General features: G+C 44.8%; 1 protein-coding gene, 1 long non-coding RNA gene and 1 other non-coding gene across 9 annotated transcripts in view; 2 read left to right on the forward strand and 1 right to left on the reverse strand.

The window, feature by feature from the left end:
* The window catches only part of LOC110498155 (protein quaking-A), a 140,156-nt gene that overhangs the window by 66,898 nt on the left and 45,564 nt on the right, over nucleotides 1-27,694 (forward strand). For all 4 annotated transcript variants that reach the window (XM_036955123.1, XM_036955124.1, XM_036955126.1 and 1 more), the window contains exons 3-4: nucleotides 15,450-15,566; nucleotides 22,500-22,643. In XM_036955123.1, coding sequence (XP_036811018.1) covers nucleotides 15,450-15,566; nucleotides 22,500-22,643 — 261 coding nt within the window. The remainder of the gene's footprint in view (nucleotides 1-15,449; nucleotides 15,567-22,499; nucleotides 22,644-27,694) is intronic.
* On the reverse strand, nucleotides 15,163-15,233 carry trnaa-cgc. Its single transcript has one exon. It is a non-coding gene; the product is annotated as a tRNA-Ala (tRNA).
* Nucleotides 22,650-27,209, forward strand: LOC118941494. 4 transcript variants are annotated; one of them, XR_005037775.1, is made up of 3 exons: nucleotides 22,650-26,158; nucleotides 26,228-26,982; nucleotides 27,029-27,209. It is a non-coding gene; the product is annotated as an uncharacterized LOC118941494 (long non-coding RNA). The 4 variants fall into 4 exon arrangements; XR_005037772.1 differs by having other exon boundaries at nucleotides 26,228-26,613; nucleotides 26,850-27,209; XR_005037774.1 differs by having other exon boundaries at nucleotides 26,228-26,325; nucleotides 26,418-27,209.

A 27,694-nucleotide genomic window follows, 5' to 3' on the forward strand; every position in this document is an offset into this window, starting at 1 on the left:
GTTCTTAGTTTTTCATTTTTTTTCTGAGTCTCTGTGAGGTCTGTGTTTTGTGAACAGAGCCCCAGGACCAGTTTGCTTAGGGGCCTCTTCTCCAGGTTCATCTCTCTGTAGGTGATGGATTTGTTATGGAAGGTTTGGGAATCGTTTCCTTTTAGATGGTTGTAGGATTTAACCGCTCTTTTCTGGATTCTGCTCAGCATATTATTTGGTGTTTTACAGTAACACTGACTATGTTTTCCAGAATTCTGTTTACTGTCTCAATTGGGTGTTTGTCCCATTTTGTGAATTATTGGTTGGTGAGTGGACCCCAGACCTCACAACCAGGAAATGGGTTCTAGAACTGATTTGGTGTATTTCTTTTGTTGTTGACAGATCCTAATTGTGGGATGTCAATTATTTAAAAAAATGTACGGCATAGAAGGCCCTTCTTCTTGCCTTGCCCTCTCTCCGCTCCAGTCTGTTGGGGAATACGCTGGTTGTGGGGGAACTGTACATAGCAAAGGTGAGGAAAACAGTAGTATTGACTGAATGCTAAAACCCAAACTGTCACCTGGGAGACGGTGTGTAGTAAGGAAGGAGCTTTGTTTGTGATATTATGGTGAACCAGAATGCAAAATATGCTGCTTTCAAAGCTGATTGCCACCAAAACTGTATTTATTCACGGAATCTCTCTCACGTCTCTCCCAAAGATGCTCTGTTACCTCTGCGAACTCTCTCTCACGTCTCTCCCAAAGATGCTCTGTTACCTCTGCGAACTCTCTTGCGCGTCTCTCCCAAAGATGCTCTGTTACCTCTGCGAACTCTCTCGCGCGTCTCTCCCAAAGATGCTCTGTTACCTCTGCGAACTCTCTCTCGCGTCTCTCCCAAAGATGCTCTGTTACCTCTGCGAACTCTCTCTCGCGTCTCTCCCAAAGATGCTCTGTTACCTCTGCGAACTCTCTCTCGCGTCTCTCCCAAAGATGCTCTGTTACCTCTGCGAACTCTCTCTCGCGTCTCTCCCAAAGATGCTCTGTTACCTCTGCGAACTCTCTCTCGCGTCTCTCCCAAAGATGCTCTGTTACCTCTTTCGAACTGACTCCTGGTTGCATCCCTTTTGCCTCGTAATGACATCATTACTAGTTTGAGACGGCACACACTTTTATAAAAGCTACTTCTATGCAAATGTTGTTGATCAAGACAATAAAATAAGTCCCCCAAAAAGACGAAACTGTAGCCCCGTGAAATCTGCCAAAACAAGTTGGATAGCTCGATGCGTTCATCTCCCCTGGCCGAGGCTACTTCATGATTTACCCCGTTTGTTAACAGAGATTTTCCTTTCAAATAAATGATTACCATTATGTAGTTTGATTGGTGAAAAGTATAATTAATTGATTTAATGCATACATGGCTATCTCTGAAAAATGGACGTGTAGTTTAATGCTATTGAACAGACCAGTAGTTGAGTTTGTCTGGATCCGGTGTGCTTTGGAGGTCACTTCTGCTGGGTGGAGTTTTCCAGTCGGCCAATCATGTCTCAGAGAGATGTCTACAGCGCATGGGCATAGGTTGTAATCATGTTCTGCATATGTAAATATGTTACAATAGACCACACACTCTCGTCTCCCCTGGTAAGAGGAACGGGGCCAATATGTGAGCTGTGGCATAATAGCCCCGGGTGCCTGAACGATTGGTGGGAAATATGTCACCACTCAGTGCGGTGCCTGAGGTAGACACAGTTGCTGTTGCACTCACGTCTTACTGTATGAAAAAGGAAGTGTTGCTCATTTACAATCTTCTAGTGACAACTCGATTTTCATATTCTTTGTGCTTATCCCTGCTAAGCCCCCCAATACACTCGAAGACCCTTCGCCATGATCTAATTTCCACTTCCTTTCCCATCCAGAGCTGCGTACGAGGCAAACAAACATTTGCACATTGTATGCTTCCTTAAAGCTTTTGGTAGAGCCCCGGTAAACCGCCTGCTCCCTGCCTCTGAGCCCAGGGGAGCCAGTCAACTTCAGAGTGAAGAGTAGGGCGTCGGCAAGGAGTTTCTCTCAGTGCCCCCGGGCTGGCCCCCCTCCGTCTGCCGAGTGCCGATAACAGGGTGTAAACAAAGCCCCTTTAATGTCACTAAGCCTCCTTCCTGGGAGGCCCTCTGAGGTGGGGGCCGGGGCAGGGCGGATGGAGGTGGATGGGGCGGCTGTGTGCGTGTCGATTCGCAAGGGTTTGAGGAAACTGAGATAAACGTTTGGGAGAGAAAAAAACTGTCGGCGAAAAGGTCCCAGTGTCTCTAATCTCCTAATGCCTTAAATGAGGAAAGGGAATTGGTTGCTCAGAGAACGGGCCTCCGCTGAGAGAGAGAGAGCCGGCGGAGAGTTCTTGTCGAGTTTGCAAAATAAATAAATCGTTTATGCATGCATTTCATTCAACAGATAAAGAACGAGACGGATGAGTTTGGGTCAGAACAGAGGTGGAGGAATGGGGATTTCTGAATTTGTAATTTGTACAGTTAGTGCTGGTTATGTTAAAGCACTTTCTCTCCGGTGAATCAGAATGGATGCTGATTATATGGTTGGTTAGCCAGCCTGGCTGTTGAAGCTGCTCATATTTACCATGCTGTAACTAGATGTCTATTTCTAGTACTGCCCTGTGGCCATAGCTACCCGTTATCAGCCATGTTTGATTGTTGAAATGGTAGAATTGTGACAGACATGCACACATACTCAAAAACAAGCTGTCTTTTATAGCGATTCCATGCACGTCACCAGACTCACTCAGGTCAAGTGACTCTTTCTGCCGAAGTCTTCATGTGTCGGGAGTTCCTAGCAAGTCTGTCCTCTGAAAGAGGCCAACATGTTTGGCTTTGTATTGTTTTATACATGCCAATGGTTTACGATTGGCGGTCCTCCTTTTAACTGGCCTCAGCACCTTCGCTGCAGGATGAAGACCTGATCTAGTGCTTGTTGCAGGTTAGAGATGATCTGGGACATGGAGAACAATAAGGGGTGATGAGAGAGGGGGTTCTGTTGTAACTTCTCATGGGGACAGTTCTTATCTCTGTTTGAATTGCCAGTTTGAAAGCAAATCCCTCATTCATCAAAGCGTTGATTTTTCCTCTCTTCTATTGAATGTTTTGATGGGGCTGGTATTTCTGTCCCGGATGTTTAATGTTGGCTGACATTTTGAGCCGCGTGGATTTTTCCTGGAGTAGAGAGCGTGTTGACGCCTCAGCCAGACCTCGCCAAACATGGCTGCCGCCCACTCCCCTCTTAAAAATAGACATATTCCCCCAGTCCCTTCACGACCCTATGTCCTTGAACCACTCCTATCACCACCCATATCATGCATGTCAAAGGCAGAGTATTTAAAGCCATTGGAAAAACTGTCTCAACTTTGGGAGAAGGGACATTGCCTGCCTCCCCCCCGCTATCCTGCCCCTTCTGGCAGTAATTACTGTCTTGTTCCAGTATTCAAATGAGCAATTTCCCTACGTTCCTGCAAGCCCCTGCTCTGTCATGTACGATCAGCATCAACATATTCATGGCCAGGGAGAATTCACTTCTCTTTCTTATCTGCCTGAGAGCAGTCGCACAGAGATATTTTATTATTTATGTCCATATCAGTATAGGAACTCCTTTCATAACCAAGACTCTCCTCAGATGCGGTTTACAGATGCTAGTGTAGGTCTTCTCTGGCTGTATCTTGACATCAACATATAGCCAGGTAATTGGCTGGCAAATTATAGTATTCCACACTAGCATTAATTGTGCCACTGGCTGGGGTTGGATTAACACTGAGTATATCTGACCTTAAATAGCCATATATCCATGTTGACAGATGGTGTGAAGAAGTATCTTGCCTCAGAAAGACTCTGGCCAGTTGGTTGCTAGCTAGCTGTAGAGGTTGTGCTTCACCCAGACACCTGGCCCCTGTCGCCTTCAAGTGTCTCTGAGCTCTTGCTTGTGATGTCAGATTGCTGGCTGATGGAGGAAACCCTATGGGTAGAGACTGTGCCTGGGAGCTGGGTCCTCTTCTCTCATCTGCTGCTTCCACCGTGATGGAGACTGACAGTTTGCTCCTCCTCTGCCTAAAAACCTTGCTAGATACGCTACTGTGTGACCAAAGACAGGACAGGAGGACACGTGCCCCCCGATGCCTTGGCATCACACCACCCCCTCACCATTGTAGTGACCAGAGTTCACCAAACAGACGTTGGCCTAGCCTGCCCTCTTGTCTACCCGAGCTCCATAGTAACAGTAACGTCAACCACGGGGAAACGGAAGGGCCTGGAACTCTTACACGTCACCTTGCATAGCTTAGCACTCTGCGTACGGTAAACAAACCCTGTTGACCGTTCAACCACCCTCCCCTTCCCTCTTTCACCATTCTTATGTTTTTAGTTTGCCGAATAATGTTGGATTATTTTGACCCCCCCCCCCAACCTAGTTCCCTGTAGTTTCATTTATATTTTCCCCTCGAGAAAAAATACATTAAAAATTCAGCTTGCATTCTGGTGATCCTGGTCTCAGTCCGGTGCCGTAATTTTGGCTCGGCAGCAGGTTGCACTGCTGGGAACACCGGGAGACCAGTTTTGAATTCTGGGGTAAAAATATATTGGAGGGTGTAGTTGCCCATTAATTTAAATTGTGCACCTCAAGAGACTGGTGTCTGGCTAGTGGTGTTTCTGTGCTGCAGCACCATAGTAATCAATCATACAAACCACCATGATATCATTCTGACAGGGTTAATACAACCACCATGATATCATTCTGACAGGGTTAATACAAACCACCATGATATCATTCTGACAGGATTAATACAAACCACCATGAAATCATTCTGCCAGGGTTAATACAACCACCATGATATCATTCTGCCAGGGTTAATACAAACCACCATGATATCATTCTGCCAGGGTTAATACAACCACCATGATATCATTCTGCCAGGGTGAATACAAACCACCATGATATCATTCTGACAGGGTTAATACAACCACCATGATATCATTCTGCCAGGGTTAATACAAACCACCATGATATCATTCTGCCAGGGTGAATACAAACCACCATGATATCATTCTGCCAGGGTTAATACAAACCACCATGATATCATTCTGACAGGATTAATACAACCACCATGATATCATTCTGACAGGATTAATACAAACCACCATGATATCATTCTGCCAGGGTTAATACAACCACCATGATATCATTCTGACAGGATTAATACAAACCACCATGATATCATTCTGCAAGGGTTAATACAAACCACCATGATATCATTCTGACAGGGTTAATACAAACCACCATGATATCATTCTGCCAGGGTTAATACAAACCACCATGATATCATTCTGACAGGGTTAATACAAACCACCATGATATCATTCTGACAGGGTTAATACAAACCACCATGATATCATTCTGCCAGGGTTAATACAAACCACCATGATATCATTCTGACAGGGTTAATACAACCACCATGATATCATTCTGACAGGATTAATACAAACCACCATGATATCATTCTGCCAGGGTTAATACAACCACCATGATATCATTCTGACAGGATTAATACAAACCACCATGATATCATTCTGCCAGGGTTAATACAAACCACCATGATATCATTCTGACAGGGTTAATACAAACCACCATGATATCATTCTGCCAGGGTTAATACAAACCACCATGATATCATTCTGACAGGATTAATACAAACCACCATGATATCATTCTGCCAGGGTTAATACAAACCACCATGATATCATTCTGCCAGGGTTAATACAAACCACCATGATATCATTCTGCCAGGGTTAATACAAACCACCATGATATCATTCTGACAGGGTTAATACAAACCACCATGATATCATTCTGACAGGGTTAATACAAACCACCATGATATCATTCTGCCAGGGTTAATACAAACCACCATGATATCATTCTACCAGGGTTAATACAAACCACCATGATATCATTCTGCCAGGGTGAATACAAACCACCATGATATCATTCTGCCAGGGTTAATACAAACCACCATGATATCATTCTGCCATGGTGAATACAAACCACCATGATATCATTCTGCCAGGGTGAATACAAACCACCATGATATCATTCTGCCAGGGTGAATACAAACCACCATCATATCATTCTGCCAGGGTTAATACAAACCACCATGAAATCATTCTGCCTGCCAGTGTGAATTCAAACCTCCATGGTATAATTCTGCCAGGGTTAATACAAACCACCATGATATCATTCTGCCAGGGTGAATACAAACCACCATGATATCATTCTGCCAGGGTTAATACAAACCACCATGATATCATTCTGCCAGGGTGAATACAAACCACCATGATATCCTTCTGCCAGGGTTAATACAAACCACCATGATATCCTTCTGCCAGGGTTAATACAAACCACCATGATATCATTCTGCCAGGGTGAATACAAACCACCATGATATCATTCTGCCAGGGTTAATAGAAACCACCATGATATCATTCTGCCAGGGTTAATACAATCCACCATGATGTCATTCTGCCAGGGTTAATACAAACCACCATGATATCATTCTGCCAGGGTGAATACAAACCACCATGATATCATTCTGCCAGGGTGAATACAAACCACCATGATATCATTCTGCAAGGGTTAATACAAACCACCATGATATCTTTATGCCTGCCAGTGTGAATTCAAACCACCATGATATCATTCTGCCAGGCTTAATACAAACCACCATGATACCATTCTGCCAGGGTGAATACAAACCACCATGATATAATTCTGCCAGGGTTAATACAAACCACCATGATATCATTCTGCCTGCCAGGGTTAATACAAACCACCATGATATCATTCTGCCAGCCAGGGTTAATACAAGCCACCATGATATCATTCTGCCTGGGTGAATGCAAACCACCATGATATCATTATGCCAGGGTTAATACAAACCACCATGATATCATTCTGCCTGCCAGGGTTAATACATACCACCATGATATCATTCTGCCTGCCAGGGTTAATACAAACCACCATGATATCATTCTCCCTGGGTGAATACAAACCACCATGATATCATTCTGCCAGGGTGAATACAAACCACCATGATATCATTCTGCCAGGGTTAATACAAACCACCATGATATCATTCTGCCAGGGTGAATACAAACCACCATGATATCATTCTGCCAGGGTGAATACAAACCACCATGATATCATTCTGCCAGGGTGAATACAAACCACCATGATATCATTCTGCCAGGGTTAATACAAACCACCAATATATCATTCTGCCAGGGTGAATACAAACCACCATGATATCATTCTGCCAGGGTTAATACAAACCACCATGATATCATTCTGCCAGGGTGAATACAAACCACCATGATCATTCTGCCAGGGTTAATACAAACCACCATGATATCATTCTGCCTGCCAGGGTTAATACAAACCACCATGATATTCTATCAGGGTTAATACAAACCACCATGATATCAATCTACCTGCCAGGGTTAAGACAAACCACCATGATATAATTCTGCCTGGGTGAATACAAACCACCATGATATCATTCTGCCTGCCAGGGTTAATACAAACCACCATGATATCATTCTGCCTGCCAGGGTTAATACAAACCACCATGATATCATTCTGCCTGCCAGGGTTAATACAAACCACCATGATATCATTCTGCCTGCCAGGGTTAATACAAACCACCATGATATCATTCTGCCTGCCAGGGTTAATACAAACCACCATGATATCATTCTGCCTGCCAGGGTTAATACAAACCACCATGATATCATTCTGCCTGCCAGGGTTAATACAAACCACCATGATATCATTCTGCCAGCCAGGGTTAATACAAACCACCATGATATCATTCTGCCTGCCAGGGTTAATACAAACCATCATGATATCATTCTGCCTGCCAGGGTTAATACAAACCACCATGATATCATTCTGCCAGCCAGGGTTAATACAAAACACCATGATATCATTCTGCCAGCCAGGGTTAATACAAACCACCATGATATCATTCTGCCTGCCAGGGTTAATACAAACCACCATGATATCATTCTGCCAGGGTTAATACACAACACCATGATATCATTCTGCCAGCCAGGGTTAATACAAACCACCATGATATAATTCTGTCTGCCAGGGTTAATACAAACCACCATGATATCATTCTGCCAGGGTTAATACAAACCACCATGATATCATTCTGCCAGGGTTAATACAAACCACCATGATATCATTCTGCCAGGGTTAATACAAACCATCATGATATCATTCTGCCAGGGTTAATACAAACCACCATGATATCATTCTGCCAGGGTTAATACAAACCACCATGATATCATTCTGACAGGGTTAATACAAACCACCATGATATCATTCTGCCAGCCAGGGTTAATACAAACCACCATGATATCATTCTGCCTGCCAGGGTTAATACAAACCACCATGATATCATTCTACCAGGGTTAATACAAACCACCATGATATCATTCTGCCAGGGTGAATACAAACCACCATGATATCATTCTGCCAGGGTTAATACAAACCACCATGATATCATTCTGCCATGGTGAATACAAACCACCATGATATCATTCTGCCAGGGTGAATACAAACCACCATGATATCATTCTGCCAGGGTGAATACAAACCACCATCATATCATTCTGCCAGGGTTAATACAAACCACCATGAAATCATTCTGCCTGCCAGTGTGAATTCAAACCTCCATGGTATAATTCTGCCAGGGTTAATACAAACCACCATGATATCATTCTGCCAGGGTGAATACAAACCACCATGATATCATTCTGCCAGGGTTAATACAAACCACCATGATATCATTCTGCCAGGGTGAATACAAACCACCATGATATCCTTCTGCCAGGGTTAATACAAACCACCATGATATCCTTCTGCCAGGGTTAATACAAACCACCATGATATCATTCTGCCAGGGTGAATACAAACCACCATGATATCATTCTGCCAGGGTTAATAGAAACCACCATGATATCATTCTGCCAGGGTTAATACAATCCACCATGATGTCATTCTGCCAGGGTTAATACAAACCACCATGATATCATTCTGCCAGGGTGAATACAAACCACCATGATATCATTCTGCCAGGGTGAATACAAACCACCATGATATCATTTTGCAAGGGTTAATACAAACCACCATGATATCTTTATGCCTGCCAGTGTGAATTCAAACCACCATGATATCATTCTGCCAGGCTTAATACAAACCACCATGATACCATTCTGCCAGGGTGAATACAAACCACCATGATATAATTCTGCCAGGGTTAATACAAACCACCATGATATCATTCTGCCTGCCAGGGTTAATACAAACCACCATGATATCATTCTGCCAGCCAGGGTTAATACAAGCCACCATGATATCATTCTGCCTGGGTGAATGCAAACCACCATGATATCATTATGCCAGGGTTAATACAAACCACCATGATATCATTCTGCCTGCCAGGGTTAATACATACCACCATGATATCATTCTGCCTGCCAGGGTTAATACAAACCACCATGATATCATTCTCCCTGGGTGAATACAAACCACCATGATATCATTCTGCCAGGGTGAATACAAACCACCATGATATCATTCTGCCAGGGTTAATACAAACCACCATGATATCATTCTGCCAGGGTGAATACAAACCACCATGATATCATTCTGCCAGGGTGAATACAAACCACCATGATATCATTCTGCCAGGGTGAATACAAACCACCATGATATCATTCTGCCAGGGTTAATACAAACCACCAATATATCATTCTGCCAGGGTGAATACAAACCACCATGATATCATTCTGCCAGGGTTAATACAAACCACCATGATATCATTCTGCCAGGGTGAATACAAACCACCATGATCATTCTGCCAGGGTTAATACAAACCACCATGATATCATTCTGCCTGCCAGGGTTAATACAAACCACCATGATATTCTATCAGGGTTAATACAAACCACCATGATATCAATCTACCTGCCAGGGTTAAGACAAACCACCATGATATAATTCTGCCTGGGTGAATACAAACCACCATGATATCATTCTGCCTGCCAGGGTTAATACAAACCACCATGATATCATTCTGCCTGCCAGGGTTAATACAAACCACCATGATATCATTCTGCCTGCCAGGGTTAATACAAACCACCATGATATCATTCTGCCTGCCAGGGTTAATACAAACCACCATGATATCATTCTGCCTGCCAGGGTTAATACAAACCACCATGATATCATTCTGCCTGCCAGGGTTAATACAAACCACCATGATATCATTCTGCCTGCCAGGGTTAATACAAACCACCATGATATCATTCTGCCAGCCAGGGTTAATACAAACCACCATAATATCATTCTGCCTGCCAGGGTTAATACAAACCATCATGATATCATTCTGCCTGCCAGGGTTAATACAAACCACCATGATATCATTCTGCCAGCCAGGGTTAATACAAAACACCATGATATCATTCTGCCAGCCAGGGTTAATACAAACCACCATGATATCATTCTGCCTGCCAGGGTTAATACAAACCACCATGATATCATTCTGCCAGGGTTAATACACAACACCATGATATCATTCTGCCAGCCAGGGTTAATACAAACCACCATGATATAATTCTGTCTGCCAGGGTTAATACAAACCACCATGATATCATTCTGCCAGGGTTAATACAAACCACCATGATATCATTCTGCCAGGGTTAATACAAACCACCATGATATCATTCTGCCAGGGTTAATACAAACCATCATGATATCATTCTGCCAGGGTTAATACAAACCACCATGATATCATTCTGCCAGGGTTAATACAAACCACCATGATATCATTCTGCCTGCCAGGGTTAATACAAACCACCATGATATCATTCTGCCAGCCAGGGTTAATACAAACCACCATGATATCATTCTGCCTGCCAGGGTTAATACAAACCACCATGATATCATTCTGCCAGGGTTAATACAAACCACCATGATATTCTGCCAGGGTTAATACAAACCACCATGATATCATTCTGCCTGGGTGAATGCAAACCACCATGATATCATTATGCCAGGGTTAATACAAACCACCATGATATCATTCTGCCTGCCAGGGTTAATACATACCACCATGATATCATTCTGCCTGCCAGGGTTAATACAAACCACCATGATATCATTCTGCCAGGGTTAATACAAACCACCATGATATCATTCTCCCTGGGTGAATACAAACCACCATGATATCATTCTGCCAGGATGAATACAAACCACCATGATATCATTCTGCCAGGGTTAATACAAACCACCATGATATCATTCTGCCAGGGTGAATACAAACCACCATGATATCATTCTGCCAGGGTGAATACAAACCACCATGATATCATTCTGCCAGGGTGAATACAAACCACCATGATATCATTCTGCCAGGGTTAATACAAACCACCAATATATCATTCTGCCAGGGTGAATACAAACCACCATGATATCATTCTGCCAGGGTTAATACAAACCACCATGATATCATTCTGCCAGGGTGAATACAAACCACCATGATCATTCTGCCAGGGTTAATACAAACCACCATGATATCATTCTGCCTGCCAGGGTTAATACAAACCACCATGATATTCTATCAGGGTTAATACAAACCACCATGATATCAATCTACCTGCCAGGGTTAAGACAAACCACCATGATATAATTCTGCCTGGGTGAATACAAACCACCATGATATCATTCTGCCTGCCAGGGTTAATACAAACCACCATGATATCATTCTGCCTGCCAGGGTTAATACAAACCACCATGATATCATTCTGCCTGCCAGGGTTAATACAAACCACCATGATATCATTCTGCCTGCCAGGGTTAATACAAACCACCATGATATCATTCTGCCTGCCAGGGTTAATACAAACCACCATGATATCATTCTGCCTGCCAGGGTTAATACAAACCACCATGATATCATTCTGCCTGCCAGGGTTAATACAAACCACCATGATATCATTCTGCCAGCCAGGGTTAATACAAACCACCATGATATCATTCTGCCTGCCAGGGTTAATACAAACCATCATGATATCATTCTGCCTGCCAGGGTTAATACAAACCACCATGATATCATTCTGCCAGCCAGGGTTAATACAAACCACCATGATATAATTCTGTCTGCCAGGGTTAATACAAACCACCATGATATCATTCTGCCAGGGTTAATACAAACCACCATGATATCATTCTGCCAGGGTTAATACAAACCACCATGATATCATTCTGCCAGGGTTAATACAAACCATCATGATATAATTCTGCCAGGGTTAATACAAACCACCATGATATCATTCTGCCAGGGTTAATACAAACCACCATGATATCATTCTGCCTGCCAGGGTTAATACAAACCACCATGATATCATTCTGCCAGCCAGGGTTAATACAAACCACCATGATATCATTCTGCCTGCCAGGGTTAATACAAACCACCATGATATCATTCTGCCTGCCAGGGTTAATACAAACCACCATGATATCATTCTGCCAGGGTTAATACAAACCACCATGATATTCTGCCAGGGTTAATACAAACCACCATGATATCATTCTGCCAGGGTTAATACAAACCACCATGATATCATTCTGCCAGGGTTAATACAAACCACCATGATATCATTCTGCCAGGGTTAATACAAACCACCATGATATCATTCTGCCAGGGTTAATACAAACCACCATGATATCATTCTGCCAGGGTTAATACAAACCACCATGATATCATTCTGCCAGGGTTAATACAAACCACCATGATATCATTCTTCCTGCCAGGGTTAATACAAACCACCATGATATCATTCTTCCAGGGTTACTACAAAACATCATGATATCATTCTGCCAGCCAGGGTTAATACAAACCACCATGATATCATTCTGCCTGCCAGGGTTAATACAAACCACCATGATATCATTCTGCCAGGGTTAATACAAACCACCATGATATCATTCTGCCAGGGTTAATACAAACCACCATGATATCATTCTGCCTGCCAGGGTTAATACAAACCACCATGATATCATTCTGCCTGCCAGGGTTAATACAAACCACCATGATATCATTCTGCCAGGGTTAATACAAACCACCATGATATCATTCTGCCAGGGTTAATACAAACCACCATGATATCATTCTGCCAGGGTTAATACAAACCACCATGATATCATTCTGCCAGGGTTAATACAAACCACCATGATATCATTCTGCCAGGGTGAATACAAACCACCATGATATCATTCTGCCTGCCAGGGTTAATACAAACCACCATGATATCATTCTTCCAGGGTTACTACAAAACACCATGATATCATTCTGCCAGCCAGGGTTAATACAAACCACCATGATATCATTCTGCCTGCCAGGGTTAATACAAACCACCATGATATCATTCTGCCAGGGTTAATACAAACCACCATGATATCATTCTGCCTGCCAGGGTTAATACAAACCACCATGATATCATTCTGCCAGGGTTAATACAAACCACCATGATATCATTCTGCCAGGGTTAATACAAACCACCATGATATCATTCTGCCTGCCAGGGTTAATACAAACCACCATGATATCATTCTGCCAGCCAGGGTTAATACAAACCACCATGATATCATTCTGCCTGCCAGGGTTAATACAAACCACCATGATATCATTCTGCCTGCCAGGGTTAATACAAACCACCATGATATCATTCTGCCAGCCAGGGTTAATACAAACCACCATGATATCATTCTGCCTGCCAGGGTTAATACAAACCACCATGATATCATTCTGCCAGGGTTAATACAAACCACCATGATATCATTCTGCCAGGGTTAATACAAACCACCATGATATCATTCTGCCAGGGTTAATACAAACCACCATGATATCATTCTGCCAGGGTTAATACAAACCACCATGATATCATTCTGCCAGGGTGAATACAAACCACCATGATATCATTCTGCCAGGATTAATACAAACCACCATGATATCATTCTGCCAGGGTTAATACAAACCACCATGATATCATTCTGCCAGGGTGAATACAAACCACCATGATATCATTCTGCCAGGGTTAATACAAACCACCATGATATCATTCTGCCAGGGTGAATACAAACCACCATGATATCATTCTGCCAGGGTTAATACAAACCACCATGATATCATTCTGCCAGGGTTAATACAAACCACCATGATATCATTCTGCCAGGGTGAATACAAACCACCATGATATCATTCTGCCAGGGTTAATACAAACCACCATGATATCATTCTGCCAGGGTGAATACAAACCACCATGATATCATTCTGCCAGGGTTAATACAAACCACCATGATATCATTCTGCCAGGGTGAATACAAACCACCATGATATCATTCTGCCAGGGTTAATACAAACCACCATGATATCATTCTGCCAGGGTGAATACAAACCACCATGATATCATTGTGCCAGGGTGAATACAAACCACCATGATATCATTCTGCCAGGGTTAATACAAACCACCATGATATCATTCTGCCTGCCAGGGTTAATACAAACCACCATGATATCATTCTGCCTGCCAGGGTTAATACAACCACCATGATATCATTCTGCCATCCAGGGTTAATACAAACCACCATGATATCATTCTGCCTGCCAGGGTTAATACAAACCACCATGATATCATTCTGCCAGCCAGGGTTAATACAAACCACCATGATATCATTCTGCCTGCCAGGGTTAATACAAAACACCATGATATCATTCTGCCTGGTTCGCCTACTCTGCAGTTTCTATTTTAATTGGGAAGGTTTTATGGGAAAGCCTTTAGAAGTGACTGTTTTGGCATCGACAACTGGCTACACTAAGTGGTCGACCAAGGCATTCCCATGCCGTAACTTCAGAAGGTTGCAAGAAATACCAATCACTGTTGCGTTCTTTACATAAGGCTAAGGAACTATAGAAAAAAAACTGTTCCCAAATGCTCAGCGTGACCAACCGCCAACAGGCTTGTAAAATATTTACATTTCAATTATTTATCAGACTTGTAGTAGTGAGAGCATACATTTTCCTACCAGTCCCCCGTGGGAATCGAACCCACAACCCAGGCGTTGCGAGCGCCATGCTCTACCAACTGAGCCAATGACAAAATCTATCCGCGGGTGTTCATTTCAGGCCCTGATCATGTGATTAAGATAAGTAGGCTATCACAGGACAATAATTCATAGTGTGCAGGTAGTTGTATATTTCATTTTCATTGTAGCCTGATTATCTACACTGCGGTCTGAATGTGAAATACTCTTCATTCTTTTTTTACCCTGAATGATAATATTTGATTCCCCATCTCCCTGTCTTCTCTGTAGTATAACTTCGTGGGCAGAATCCTGGGGCCTCGTGGACTCACCGCCAAGCAGCTGGAAGCAGAGACTGGATGTAAAATCATGGTGCGAGGCAAGAGCTCCATGAGGGACAGAAAGAAGGTGATTGGTTTATTTTCTCTCTCTCTCTACCCCCCGCTGCGTTTTCCCTCAATTTTTCACAACAAAAAAAAAGCCTCTGATTTAAGACCCACTTCTAATTGCCTCATAGTAAAAAGCCTATTTAGATTTCTTACTCCGTGTGGAGAAGTAAACATTTTACTATAGCCCCACCAGCTATCAGTGTAATATACAAACATAACCTACATAAAATGTAAGAAAGCCATGACTCTGTTCTGGAAAGCTAAGTGGGAAGTGACCTCTGAAGTGACAGTGGTAGGCCTGTGCCAAGGGCTCTTTTCTGGGCTTGGCCACGGCGATGTGTTGATTTCTGAAAGGCCACCGATGTCACAGTGGTGGCAGTCAAAGATGGCCGCCTGCATCTTCTCAGAATCCCTGGATGTACGGCGGCCACCCAAACATAACATTGGACTGATCATTGGTAGCATATAGTGGTTACTTGTATTATGTAGTTCTGATCTATCCACAGTGGAATCTTGTCACTTTTCCTCGTTATAGATATTTCAGAGATTACATTTTTAAAGCAAATGCCAGCCATTTCTACAACGCCTTTCAAAACATATGCAGGTGCTTTGACAATGCTACAACACGTTATTTTAAAGCCAGACATGCTCATTTACTTTTACTTTTTAGTCATTTAGCAGAAGCTCTTTACAGAAAAACTTACAGGAGCAATTAGGGTTAGGTGCCTTGCTCCAAGGCAGATAAACAGATTATTCCACCTAGTCATATTAGGGATTCAAACCAGCGACCTTTTGGTTACTGGCCCAACGTTCTTATCCGCTACCTGCGGTTCGGTTCCTCTCCCCCCTGAGTGTAGTTAATTTGTCAGGCAGCAGATATCCATTCCGGTGTATTTGCACAAGTAAAGTGGGAGAAATGTACTTTATCCCCTCCATGAGGGACCCCGCCTGGACAGAGGCTGCAGCAGAAAGCATCAACGGCAGAATGTCCAAGGATTCCCACCGGAGCCTCGATCTGCTTTCTAGCTCCTGGGGTGGGTTCTCTTTCTATACCACCACCGTCATTCTTGGCTTAATTTTTTGTATTCATCTCCTTTGGAGTTTGTTCATTATCACAGCACTGGTTAGTTTTCTTTTTCGCTTGTTCCATCTTTTAGAATTAGATTAAGTGGGCGTTAGGTTTCATACACCTCATTTAGAAGCATGGCTCGTCCCGAAGACTACTCCTCTCGGCTCATTTATTTTATCTCTGATTACTTTTATAATCTTAAGGCTTGATGACCCAGGGTATCTTATTTTCCTTCATTTGTCTCTCCATGGCCCTGAGACCTGTCCAACGCTCGCTGCAATTATAGGCCTATAAACGGACCAGCAGTTTTAACTGCTTCTAATAAATACGAGTCTGAAAAATACGATGCTTTTAAGAGCATGTCATATAAAAAGGGGAATAACAAAAGATAAAAATATAGATTGTGCCACCTTGTGTAAGTTTCAGAGGCAAAAATGTACAGGCTCAACCAGGACTGAGAGTGGGGTAGGTATGGGAGGCGGTGGGGGTATTACTGCAGATTAGAATGGGTTCTCAATCAACTTACCTGGTAAAATAAGTGTAAAATGGACAAATATGAATAAATGAAACATCCACCTCTCATTGTCACCCCCCCCCAGCACTGAAGCCAACAGTAACAGTCAGGAGAGAGTTCCTACCACATAACCAGGAACCTCTGTCTCTCTTCCTCACCTCGGTCAGTCAGTCTGTTTGTAGTTTCCCTCCCTGAACCTCCTTGTGTTCTCCCAGACTTCCCTGGAAGAGAGGAGTAGCAGGGGGGGGGGGGGGGGGATAATGCAGTCTTTTTATTCAGGAGCCACTGTTTTTCAGCTCTCAATAATTCAGTTTGCAGCTCCCTCCAGGGGCTTGCCCAGCCCGCCGGTGGCTGGAGTGGTGGAGCAAGGGGGGGGGATAGAGGAAGAGGGGGTAGTGGAAGAGGGGGAGGCATGTGATAAATGAACTCCACAGTGTGGAGAACGTAGACAGACGGGGGGGATTTGACGTGAGACAAATGGAGGTAGAGTCGTGGCTGCAGGTGACGCCGCTGGGCTGTTGGTGGCAGGTGGTCTCTGTGGCTTATTCATGGACCTCTGGTTCTGGTGGATGCCTGTGTCACAGGTCTGTGTGTAACCTTGAATGAGAGGTGTCTTATGGAATACATAGACTCTGGCTATACACATAAGGCAGCATCTATTTAAAGGTGTTCAAACAACTACTAAGTAAAAGATCACTAAATTACAGTCAAGTCAATTTGAAGTGTGACCCAACTAGACAAAAACATTCTGAGGCTGAACATGTTGACCTCGGGTGGTGTTCGAAAGAAGACCGATTTAGGTAATTGCTCACTTGATTGCGTTGCCTTTTTTAAAAAGGTACAGGCTGAGCTTGACATCCGTTCTCAATAACAAGGCACCTCTTATTGTGTGAACAGTCAAGTCATCTTAAGTCACCTCTGTTCCCTCCACATCACCATCATTGATGTGGCAGTGCAGATGGAATAGGAACAGACAGGGGAGACAAACACAGGATAATAACCTGTCCCTGGGATGATGCTTTGTCCTCTGATCAAACGAGTCCTAAATCAGGGAGGGACTCCTCAGGAAATACACGCTGGAGACCATGTGTTCACACTACTACGATCACAGCCCAACTCCTAAAGAACTGCTCCTTTCAAGGTGGCTATAAAAACGGCAGTTCTTTCTGTGTAAATAATAAAACAAAAAATAATGGATTTCAGGGCTTCGTTTGTAGTTTCTTCTAACCAGGTCTTCACTGCAAAGGCCTTTCTGTGTGGAAGCACAGGGAAGTGTTCCATCCAAGGGGGATGAACCGTCAGTGCAAAAGGCCCAGAACTTCAACATCTTGCACCAGACTCTGGTTCAGCTCTCTAGATTTAATGCTCGAGACATTAACTGTATTTGCCAATTGATAGGTTGAAGTCTGATTGCACATTTGACACAAGCTTTTACATTTGAGTCATTTAGTGGACACTCTTGTCCAGAGCCACTTAGTACATCCATCTCAAGATAGCTAGGTGCGACAACAACATGTCATAGTTAAATACATTTTTCCTCAAAGTAGATATCAGCAAAGTCGGGAACTAGTAAGGGGGGGAAACACTTCAGTGAGAGTGTTTAGTTCACCAAAGGGTGAGGATGAGGTTGATTTGGGATTATTTAAGATGCTCTTTGAAAAGGGTTTTAGATGTTTTCGGAAGTCGGCCAACGGACTCTGCGGGGACACCAGTAGTGCTGCAAGTATGTGGTGTAGTCACAGACCCTCTCCATGTCACCTGGTAGGAACAGCCTGCCAGATGGGATGCAATCCAATAGTGTGCAGAGTCTGAGATGCCCAGCCCTGAAAGGGTGGGGAGGAGGATCTGACGGTTCACGGAGTGTTGGCTTTTTGAGAAGGGGAGCAACTCGGGCCATTTTGAAATCAGAAGTGAGACAGCCAGTGGTCAGGGATGAGTTGACGAGGGAAGAATGGGAGAAGGTCTCCAGAGAGGGTCTGGAAAAGAGGGATGAGTTGACGAGGGAAGAATGGGAGAAGGTCTCCAGAGGGTCTGGAAAAGAGGAATGAGTTGACGAGGGAAGAATGGGAGAATGGGAGAAGGTCTCCAGAGAGGGTCTGGAAAAAAGGGATGAGTTGACGAGGGAAGAATGGGAGAAGGTCTCCAGAGAGGGTCTGGAAAAGAGGGATGAGTTGACGAGGGAAGAATGGGAGAAGGTCTCCAGAGAGGGTCTGGAAAAGAGGGATGAGTTGACGAGGGAAGAATGGGAGAAGGTCTCCAGAGAGGGTCTGGAAAAGAGGAATGAGTTGACGAGGGAAGAATGGGAGAAGGTCTCCAGAGAGGGTCTGGAAAAGAGGGATGAGTTGACGAGGGAAGAATGGGAGAAGGTCTCCAGAGAGGGTCTGGAAAAGAGGGACCTGGGTTGAGCGGGCATGTTTGTTGGGTGGCCGGACCTCAGGAGTCGCAGGATTTATTCTGGAGAGAGGGGAGAAGGAGGTCAAGGGTAGTTCCGTGTGAGTGGGATCAGTTGACTCCATAGGCTGAGTGGATGTCGTCAACCTTTTCAGTGGTTGACAAAATCGTCCTCGTAGATGGAGGAGGGGGTGGAGGATTAAGGAAAGAAGATAATGTGGAAGAGCGTTTCCTAGGGTAAGAGGCAGAAGGTTGTCATTTAGAGTGATAAAGTGGCTTTAGCAGCTGATACAAAGAAAGAGAAGGTAGAGCGGAGGAAGTGAAAGGATGATAGGTCCTCCGGAAGTTTAGTTTTCCTACATTTTCGCTCAGCTACCCGCAGTCCTGTTCTCTAAGCTTGCACTGAGGCACTCAGCCACAGAGCAAGAGGGGATTGCCAAGCCGTCCTGGGGGAAAGGGGATGCAGAAAGGGAGGAGAATGGGGTCGAATAGGCAGAAATCAGTAGACCGGAGGAAGAAGGATTTATAAGAAGGTAAAGATGATTGGCTAGAAGAGAAGAGAGTAGTGGGAGAGAGAGAGTGAGCGAAGATTGCGACTGCGCATTGCCATCTGGGTAGGGTGCTAAGTAGCTAGGGTTGGAGGAAATGGGAGACCGAAAAATAAACAGTAGGGATCAGAGACCTGGAGGGGCGTTGCAGTAGTAGGAGAGCAGCCTCTAGTGAAGATGAGTGGGAAGTGCTTGGATTGTCTTTCAGCGTTTTAGAGGTGATATGTCTTGATTTTAACCAATGCTTTCTCATGCTTTATGAAGCTTGAATAACATATTTTAAAATAGCATAAAAGTCTACAGATAGTTCCTCTCGTGCTCTTCTTAGAATAGATGGAGGTGGAATCCAGAGACCCTTGGACATGGCAAGAGCATGTGGGACTGTTGGTATATAATGTAATATCCCTTAGAATTTTAGTTCCCCCTTTAGTTCATTCTGACAGGTATTTAAGAGGCCTCCGTAAACTTAGTATAGCTCCTGTGTTCCCGGCATAGCTAGCCTTACTCTACTTTGCCTGTCCTACCCCCTGTTGCCCCCCTGTTTGCCCCAAGTCCCTTTTAGCCTGGTGGCATTTGACTGAAGTGCATCACCCGTGGCTAAGAGGCGCTATTTAGGAACCCTTGGGGACCGGGCGAGCTAGAGGGACAGCTGGCTACAGCAGTCGCTTAGTTGTGAAATGTGCATTCCGACCTCGTGTTGCTATAAATAGTATTTTTTTGTATCGCCCAGGTTCATCCTAGCATCAGCTGATCACACCAGCTACTCCTGTCGAGGGCTATGCAACTTTAGTCTTCCAATAAAACAAAGCAGAATTAAACTGGACGTGTGGTGTCTTCCGTGTTAAGAGCATAACCTTGGTCTAGGATGTATTGAGCTCAAGCTTAGACGGGAGGTTCAGTGCGCCACACAAGCAAGTCATTGCCTTTATAGATGTTCTCATAACGTTCATATTTTGGCAAACTCCATTTCTTGGCAGCATGTCTCTCAGCCGGTTTCAGATGTCAGTAACCACAATTTGGTCTCTCTTCAAAGGCCTTCCCAGCCGCCTCCTTCCCAGCATGCTCTGCGGTTGCACCAGGCCGCTGCGTCCCACCACTCCTCCACCCGTTTGTCGTGTTGTCACTTTCTCGCTCATAGGACGCTGTGACCTTGTTCACTGCCAGCCACGGTGGGTAAGTGGTGCTCCGCCCCACTCCTAGCCTTACCCCTTCTTGAGGCAGGACTGTGAAGCCTCAGCCCCCACAGTGCTGGAGATGTCTCTCTGTTTAGTGTTCGTTCACTCCCCATCTCCTCTCTCTCGTTTCTCTTGTTTCTGTCTCTCTCTCGTCTCTCTGGTCTCTCCGCCGTAGTCACACACACACACCTAAAATTGACCGTTAGCCCCTGTTCATCCCTCCACAAACTGTTGACTCACCATTTACCGTGCCTCAACAATAGGCCAAATAATTTTGGCTTCTGCCAGTTAAAAGTATGTTCTGCTCCCGCTGTGGAAAAGGTAAACACGAGAGAGGAATATTGAACTTAATTTTCCCTCTCTGTGTTGGTGTGAGACGGCAAAGACCAGTATCATGGCAACAGCCGGCTCTCGGCAGAGGAGGCGGGTTACCGGCGGCATGCCACTCCACTCTGGCTTGGCGCGGTGTATTAGTAAACGCTCAGAGTCACAAAGGCTTAGAGGAAATGGTGAGCTGAGACCTCACACCCACACAGCTGCTATGCCGCTGTGACCCAAAGCTTTTTACAGCTCTTTGTGCAGCGCTGTCAGCAAACGTCTCAAAAGAGGCCAGGTAAATCGAGAGAGCAAGTCAGAATTGAGTGAGTTTATTTATTTTTATTTAAGTTCGGTATGAGGAGTTTTTCAAAAACCTGGGTGTGAAGACTTTCATATGAATTGACCTCTTCCATCCATTTCCCCACTCGCTGTCTCGTCAGTCTAACGCTGGGCCCCATTGTGTTCAGATTGAAATGGCCCTCTTAAGCTTCCACGCGACTTGCTCGTCAGTGTGTGAATAAAGCCTGTCCTTCCTTTTCGAGGAGCACCACTCACCATTTAACACCTCGAAGTGCTTCGCCTCCCCCTTTTCAGAGTGAGGTAAATGGCTCTCTCAGGGGCCCATTGTTACCTGGGCACAATTGTCCTGTCACACACCCACCCACCATGTCAATGTGTCGACAGCACTGTAGGTCTCCTCTGAAAAGGTTAGTCAGATTGAAAAGCCTGCAGGCCTCTGATATACATACATATTCTCCTCAGATGTTTAGTTGCTATAGAGATAGCTGTCAACCTTTTGATGTGGGGCTCTAATAAAGGCAGTATGTCCTTTCAAAATTGAAGCTACATTTCTAAAGGGTCTTGGCCTGTCACCGTTGCACCCCCATAAACTCTAATCTCTCTCTCTTCCCTCCCTCTCGCTTCTCTTCTTTCACAGGAGGAGCAAAACAGAGGCAAGCCCAACTGGGAACATCTGAACGAGGACCTGCACGTCCTGATCACGGTGGAGGACACACAGAAGCGCGCTGAGATCAAGATGAAAAGAGCCTTAGAGGAGGTCAAGAAGCTCCTGGTGCCCGCAGTGAGTAATACTGCCATGAGGGATAGTCAGTTTGGTGCCCGCGGTGAGTAATACTGCCATGAGGGATAGTCAGTTTGGTGCCCGCGGTGAGTAATACTGCCATGAGGGATAGTCAGTTTGGTGCCCGCGGTGAGTAATACTGCCATGAGGGATAGTCAGTTTGGTGCCCGCGGTGAGTAATACTGCCATGAGGGATAGTCAGTTTGGTGCCCGCGGTGAGTAATACTGCCATGAGGGATAGTCAGTTTGGTGCCCGCGGTGAGTAATACTGCCATGAGGGATAGTCAGTTTGGTGCCCGCGTTGAGTAATACTGCCATGAGGGATCGTCAGTTTGGTGCCCGCGGTGAGTAATACTGCCATGAGGGATAGTCAGTTTGGTGCCCGCGGTGAGTAATACTGCCATGAGGGATAGTCAGTTTGGTGCCCGCGGTGAGTAATACTGCCATGAGGGATAGTCAGTTTGGTGCCCGCGGTGAGTAATACTGCCATGAGGGATAGTCAGTTCTCCACAAGCAGAAAGGGGGAATGATACAATCTCTCTTCTGTATTAGGGGTGTGCCGAGTAGTCGGACAAAACCAGTATCCTAACGGATATGTCCGTTAACCGGTATCCTAACTGATATGTCCGTTAACCGGTATCCTAACGGATATGTCCGTTAACCGGTACCCTAACGGATATGTCCGTTAACCGGTACCCTAACGGATATGTCCGTTAACCGGTACCCTAACGGATATGTCCGTTAACCGGTACCCTAACGGATATGTCCGTTAACCGGTATCCTAACGGATATGTCCGTTAACCGGTATCCTAACAATTGTCCTGATATGATTACGATAAGAGTATTTCTTATTTTCTGTTAAAAAATATTTTTGCGTGCCAGCAATATATTTTTGCGTGCAGCTTTTCTGTGTATTTTGCCAACATCTATCTAGGCATATTAAAACACTTTTGTTTTTTCCGATCATGAGAATCATCCGATCTATCAACTGTCAAATTTACAGATAATATAATAAATATGAGTATGGCCAGGTCTGTTAGTGGGGTAGCTTTAAACATGAACACAAGTAGGCTATCACGATAAGGCCACATTTCAGTTTGTTCTGTTTCCCTGGATAAAGGACTGGAACAGGGTGTGTCACTTTTAAAAACAGACAGCAGTATGCACCCTGTGAGAATGTTCTCTCCATATTTCACTTCCTCACATGATGCCGGAGAAGGCCATCAGGAGCCCGGGTGCCCGCGGCGAACAGACCGGCCGGACAGCTGTACCTCCGGATCCCCTGTCAGGAAGCGAGTTGGAGTGGGTATCTGACCTGCGGAAACGGAGCCAAGGCTCCTTTTCAGGGGACATCACTGGTCCATCACATCACGTCACCTCACAGGGCCCCCCGGCAATGTTTGGTTACACTCTCTCCCAGAGGCCTGGCGTCACTTGAATCTCTTCAATCCAATGGCTACAGAGAGAATAGACTCAAGATCAACTCTTTTCTCCTTTGTTTTGAGATGAATCCTCAACCCTCCAACTCTTCCGCTTCGTTGCCGTTTCTGAGCGAGGGACAATTTCAACCTCTCTCACGGAGTAGAACACCAGAGGCTGAAGCAGCGATGGCGGCGAGTGACTGTGCTGACTGTGTGGGTGACGCAGCGTGAGTCACTGTCAGCCAGGGTGGGGGGAGATGAATAAACATGCATGTACACCCAGCTCATCCCTCACTTCCCCTCTGAAGTCGTCAGCTGCAAAGAGCCACGCTTATAGTCAAGCTGAGTGTCCCCAGAAATAGAATTTCCCATAAATATATCTTACATTATGCTCTCATGTGTAAGCTCGCCTTGATGTCAAGTGAGGAGAGTAGTACTGACAGTAGCAGGTTTTCCCTCTACCTTTTACCACAGGAAAGTTTAGTTAATGATCCATTCTAGTAATTCCAAAGTAATTTCTCTATTATACAACCCTCACTGGCTTGGTGGCAGTTCGTATCAGCACAGCGACAAGCTCCTTTCATTTCTACGTAGGGCTAAAAATACTGTTGAGAAGATGCCGTGAAACTGCTGTGCCTAGTTTGTTGGCTGAGTGCAGTATTTCAGTATTTCCGCTATTACTTGTAATAGTCCTGTCTGGCTTCCCAGAACGGCGGCTCATTGGGGTTTATCTCCCCATGAAGTCCCCCAGGGGCTCCTTCTCTCTCTCTAGTGTTGTCATTGTCACCGTGGGTGGGTGGGCAGCCCGGGCTGGCAGTAATGCCCTTTATCATGCTAAACTAAATTGGATTAAAGCTGTGGCTATGTCTACCCGGCAACGCACTTTTTAATGAAGGGCATCTTCTCTGCATTTGGCAGCGTGAAATTGTCTTTATTTAATCGCTCAGGGAAACAAATGGGGTCACCGGTTTCTTCAACTTCCTCTTTCAAGGAAATTCTTTACGGTCCCCATCAGGCTGGGCTGGGGTTGTTGTCTTGGGAGAAGGATGAGACGCTGACTAAAGTTGTCTATTTGGCCATGAGGCAATAGCTATTTCAGTCTTGTCTTGTAACAAAAACTGACACCCTTGTGCTGAAATAAGTAAGCCTGATTTCTGACGGCATTTAAACATTGAAATGGGAGCCTCTGCTAGTTGATTTATGTGTTGGCTGATATTGAAACAGGCGTTGTGGGTGTGTGACTCTTATGTCCCACCCCTTCTCTAGATCACCCCCCACCCCACGAGCCAGAGAGCTTGACTGACTGGAAGGAGAGGGTGCTGATGGGAAGTGGCAAAGGTTCAGCTATTCCTGCCTCACGCAGTTCCCGATCCCGTGAACTTTTCAACTCAAAGTCGGAGTAGAGGGAGAGATGAGAGGCGAGAAATGACGGGAGGGGGGAGTTTGACTGAGCTGCTCTTTCAAGTGTGGCTTTATACCGCTGATCCAGCCCCTCTTCACACCCCCTCCTCTCTTCCCTCAGCCCCACTGCCACCCGCCTCAGCATGCTGCTGGTGTGTGCCACAGAGCCTTGCTCTCCTGTCATGTCTACTGGGTAATAAGGCCCTGAACACTGCCTCCAGCATAGCCCTGCTGCACTCTGGCTAACCCTGCAGAGCACCTGCACTAACCCCCAGTGGCACCCCTAGTCTATGTGATTGGAACCAGGTAGTCTATGTGATTGGAACCAGGTAGTCTATGTGATTGGAACCAGGTAGTCTATGTGATTGGAACCAGGTAGTCTATGTGATTGGAACCAGGTAGTCTATGTGATTGGAACCAGGTAGCCTATGTGATTGTGATTTGAACCAGGTAGTCTATGTGATTGTGATTGGAACCAGGTAGTCTATGTGATTGTGATTGGAACCAGGTAGCCTATGTGATTGTGATTTGAACCAGGTAGTCTATGTGATTGGAACCAGGTAGTCTATGTGATTGGAACCAGGTAGTCTATGTGATTTGAACCAGGTAGTCTATGTGATTGTGATTGGAACCAGGTAGTCTATGTGATTGTGATTTGAACCAGGTAGTCTATGTGATTGTGATTGGAACCAGGTAGTCTATGTGATTGGAACCAGGTAGTCTATGTGATTGGAACCAGGTAGCCTATGTGATTGGAACCAGGTAGTCTATGTGATTGTGATTGGAACCAGGTAGTCTATGTGATTGGAACCAGGTAGTCTATGTGATTGGAACCAGGTAGTCTATGTGATTGGAACCAGGTAGTCTATGTGATTGGAACCAGGTAGTCTATGTGATTGGAACCAGGTAGTCTATGTGATTGGAACCAGGTCGTCTATGTGATTGGAACCAGGTAGTCTATGTGATTGTGATTGGAACCAGGTAGTCTATGTGATTGGAACCAGGTAGCCTATGTGATTGTGATTGGAACCAGGTAGTCTATGTGATTGGAACCAGGTAGTCTATGTGATTGGAACCAGGTAGCCTATGTGATTGGAACCAGGTAGCCTATGTGATTGTAACCAGGTAGTCTATGTGATTGGAACCAGGTAGTCTATGTGATTGGAACCAGGTAGCCTATGTGATTGGAACCAGGTAGTCTATGTGATTGGAACCAGGTAGTCTATGTGATTGGAACCAGGTAGCCTATGTGATTGGAACCAGGTAGTCTATGTGATTGGAACCAGGTAGTCTATGTGATTGGAACCAGGTAGCCTATGTGATTGGAACCAGGTAGTCTATGTGATTGGAACCAGGTAGTCTATGTGATTGTGATTGGATCCAGGTAGTCTATGTGATTGGAACCAGGTAGTCTATGTGATTGTGATTGGAACCAGGTAGTCTATGTGATTGGAACCAGGTAGTCTATGTGATTGTGATTGGAACCAGGTAGTCTATGTGATTGTGATTGGAACCAGGTAGTCTATGTGATTGGAACCAGGTAGTCTATGTGATTGGAACCAGGTAGTCTATGTGATTGTGATTGGAACCAGGTAGTCTATGTGATTGGAACCAGGTAGTCTATGTGATTGGAACCAGGTAGTCTATGTGATTGGAACCAGGTAGTCTATGTGATTGGAACCAGGTAGTCTATGTGATTGGAACCAGGTAGTCTATGTGATTGTGATTGGAACCAGGTAGTCTATGTGATTGTGATTGGATCCAGGTAGTCTATGTGATTGGAACCAGGTAGTCTATGTGATTGGAACCAGGTAGTCTATGTGATCCTCCTGTTCCCAGTGACAGAGTAATGGATTCATTGGCACTCGGATGAGGGTTGGTGTGATTACCTCATAGCAGGCAGGAGATCATCAAAACAATCAGTGTCACCCAAAAGTGATATCAAAGAGGGAAACAGATTTTCAAGTCGCTGAGGAGAACACTTCTATCGGTCTTTGGCAGGTTGAACACAGGGCCCTCAATCAAATCCAGTCCAGTCTAATTAGTTTGCACTTCCACACAATGTTTTGGTTTGATACAAAAGCGTTGTATAGAATTAATTGGCCTTTAAAAAAAATATATATCAGTCTAAGAGCATTATGGCCCACCGGCTGCCAGCCTGTCATGTTCAGGCTGATAAAGATGTATAGCGAGACGTCAGTGTGCATTTAATTTAATGGAAGTGTGCCG

Source organism: Oncorhynchus mykiss, chromosome 19 (assembly GCF_013265735.2).
Source record: "Oncorhynchus mykiss isolate Arlee chromosome 19, USDA_OmykA_1.1, whole genome shotgun sequence".
In the NCBI taxonomy this organism is placed as follows: domain Eukaryota; kingdom Metazoa; phylum Chordata; class Actinopteri; order Salmoniformes; family Salmonidae; genus Oncorhynchus; species Oncorhynchus mykiss.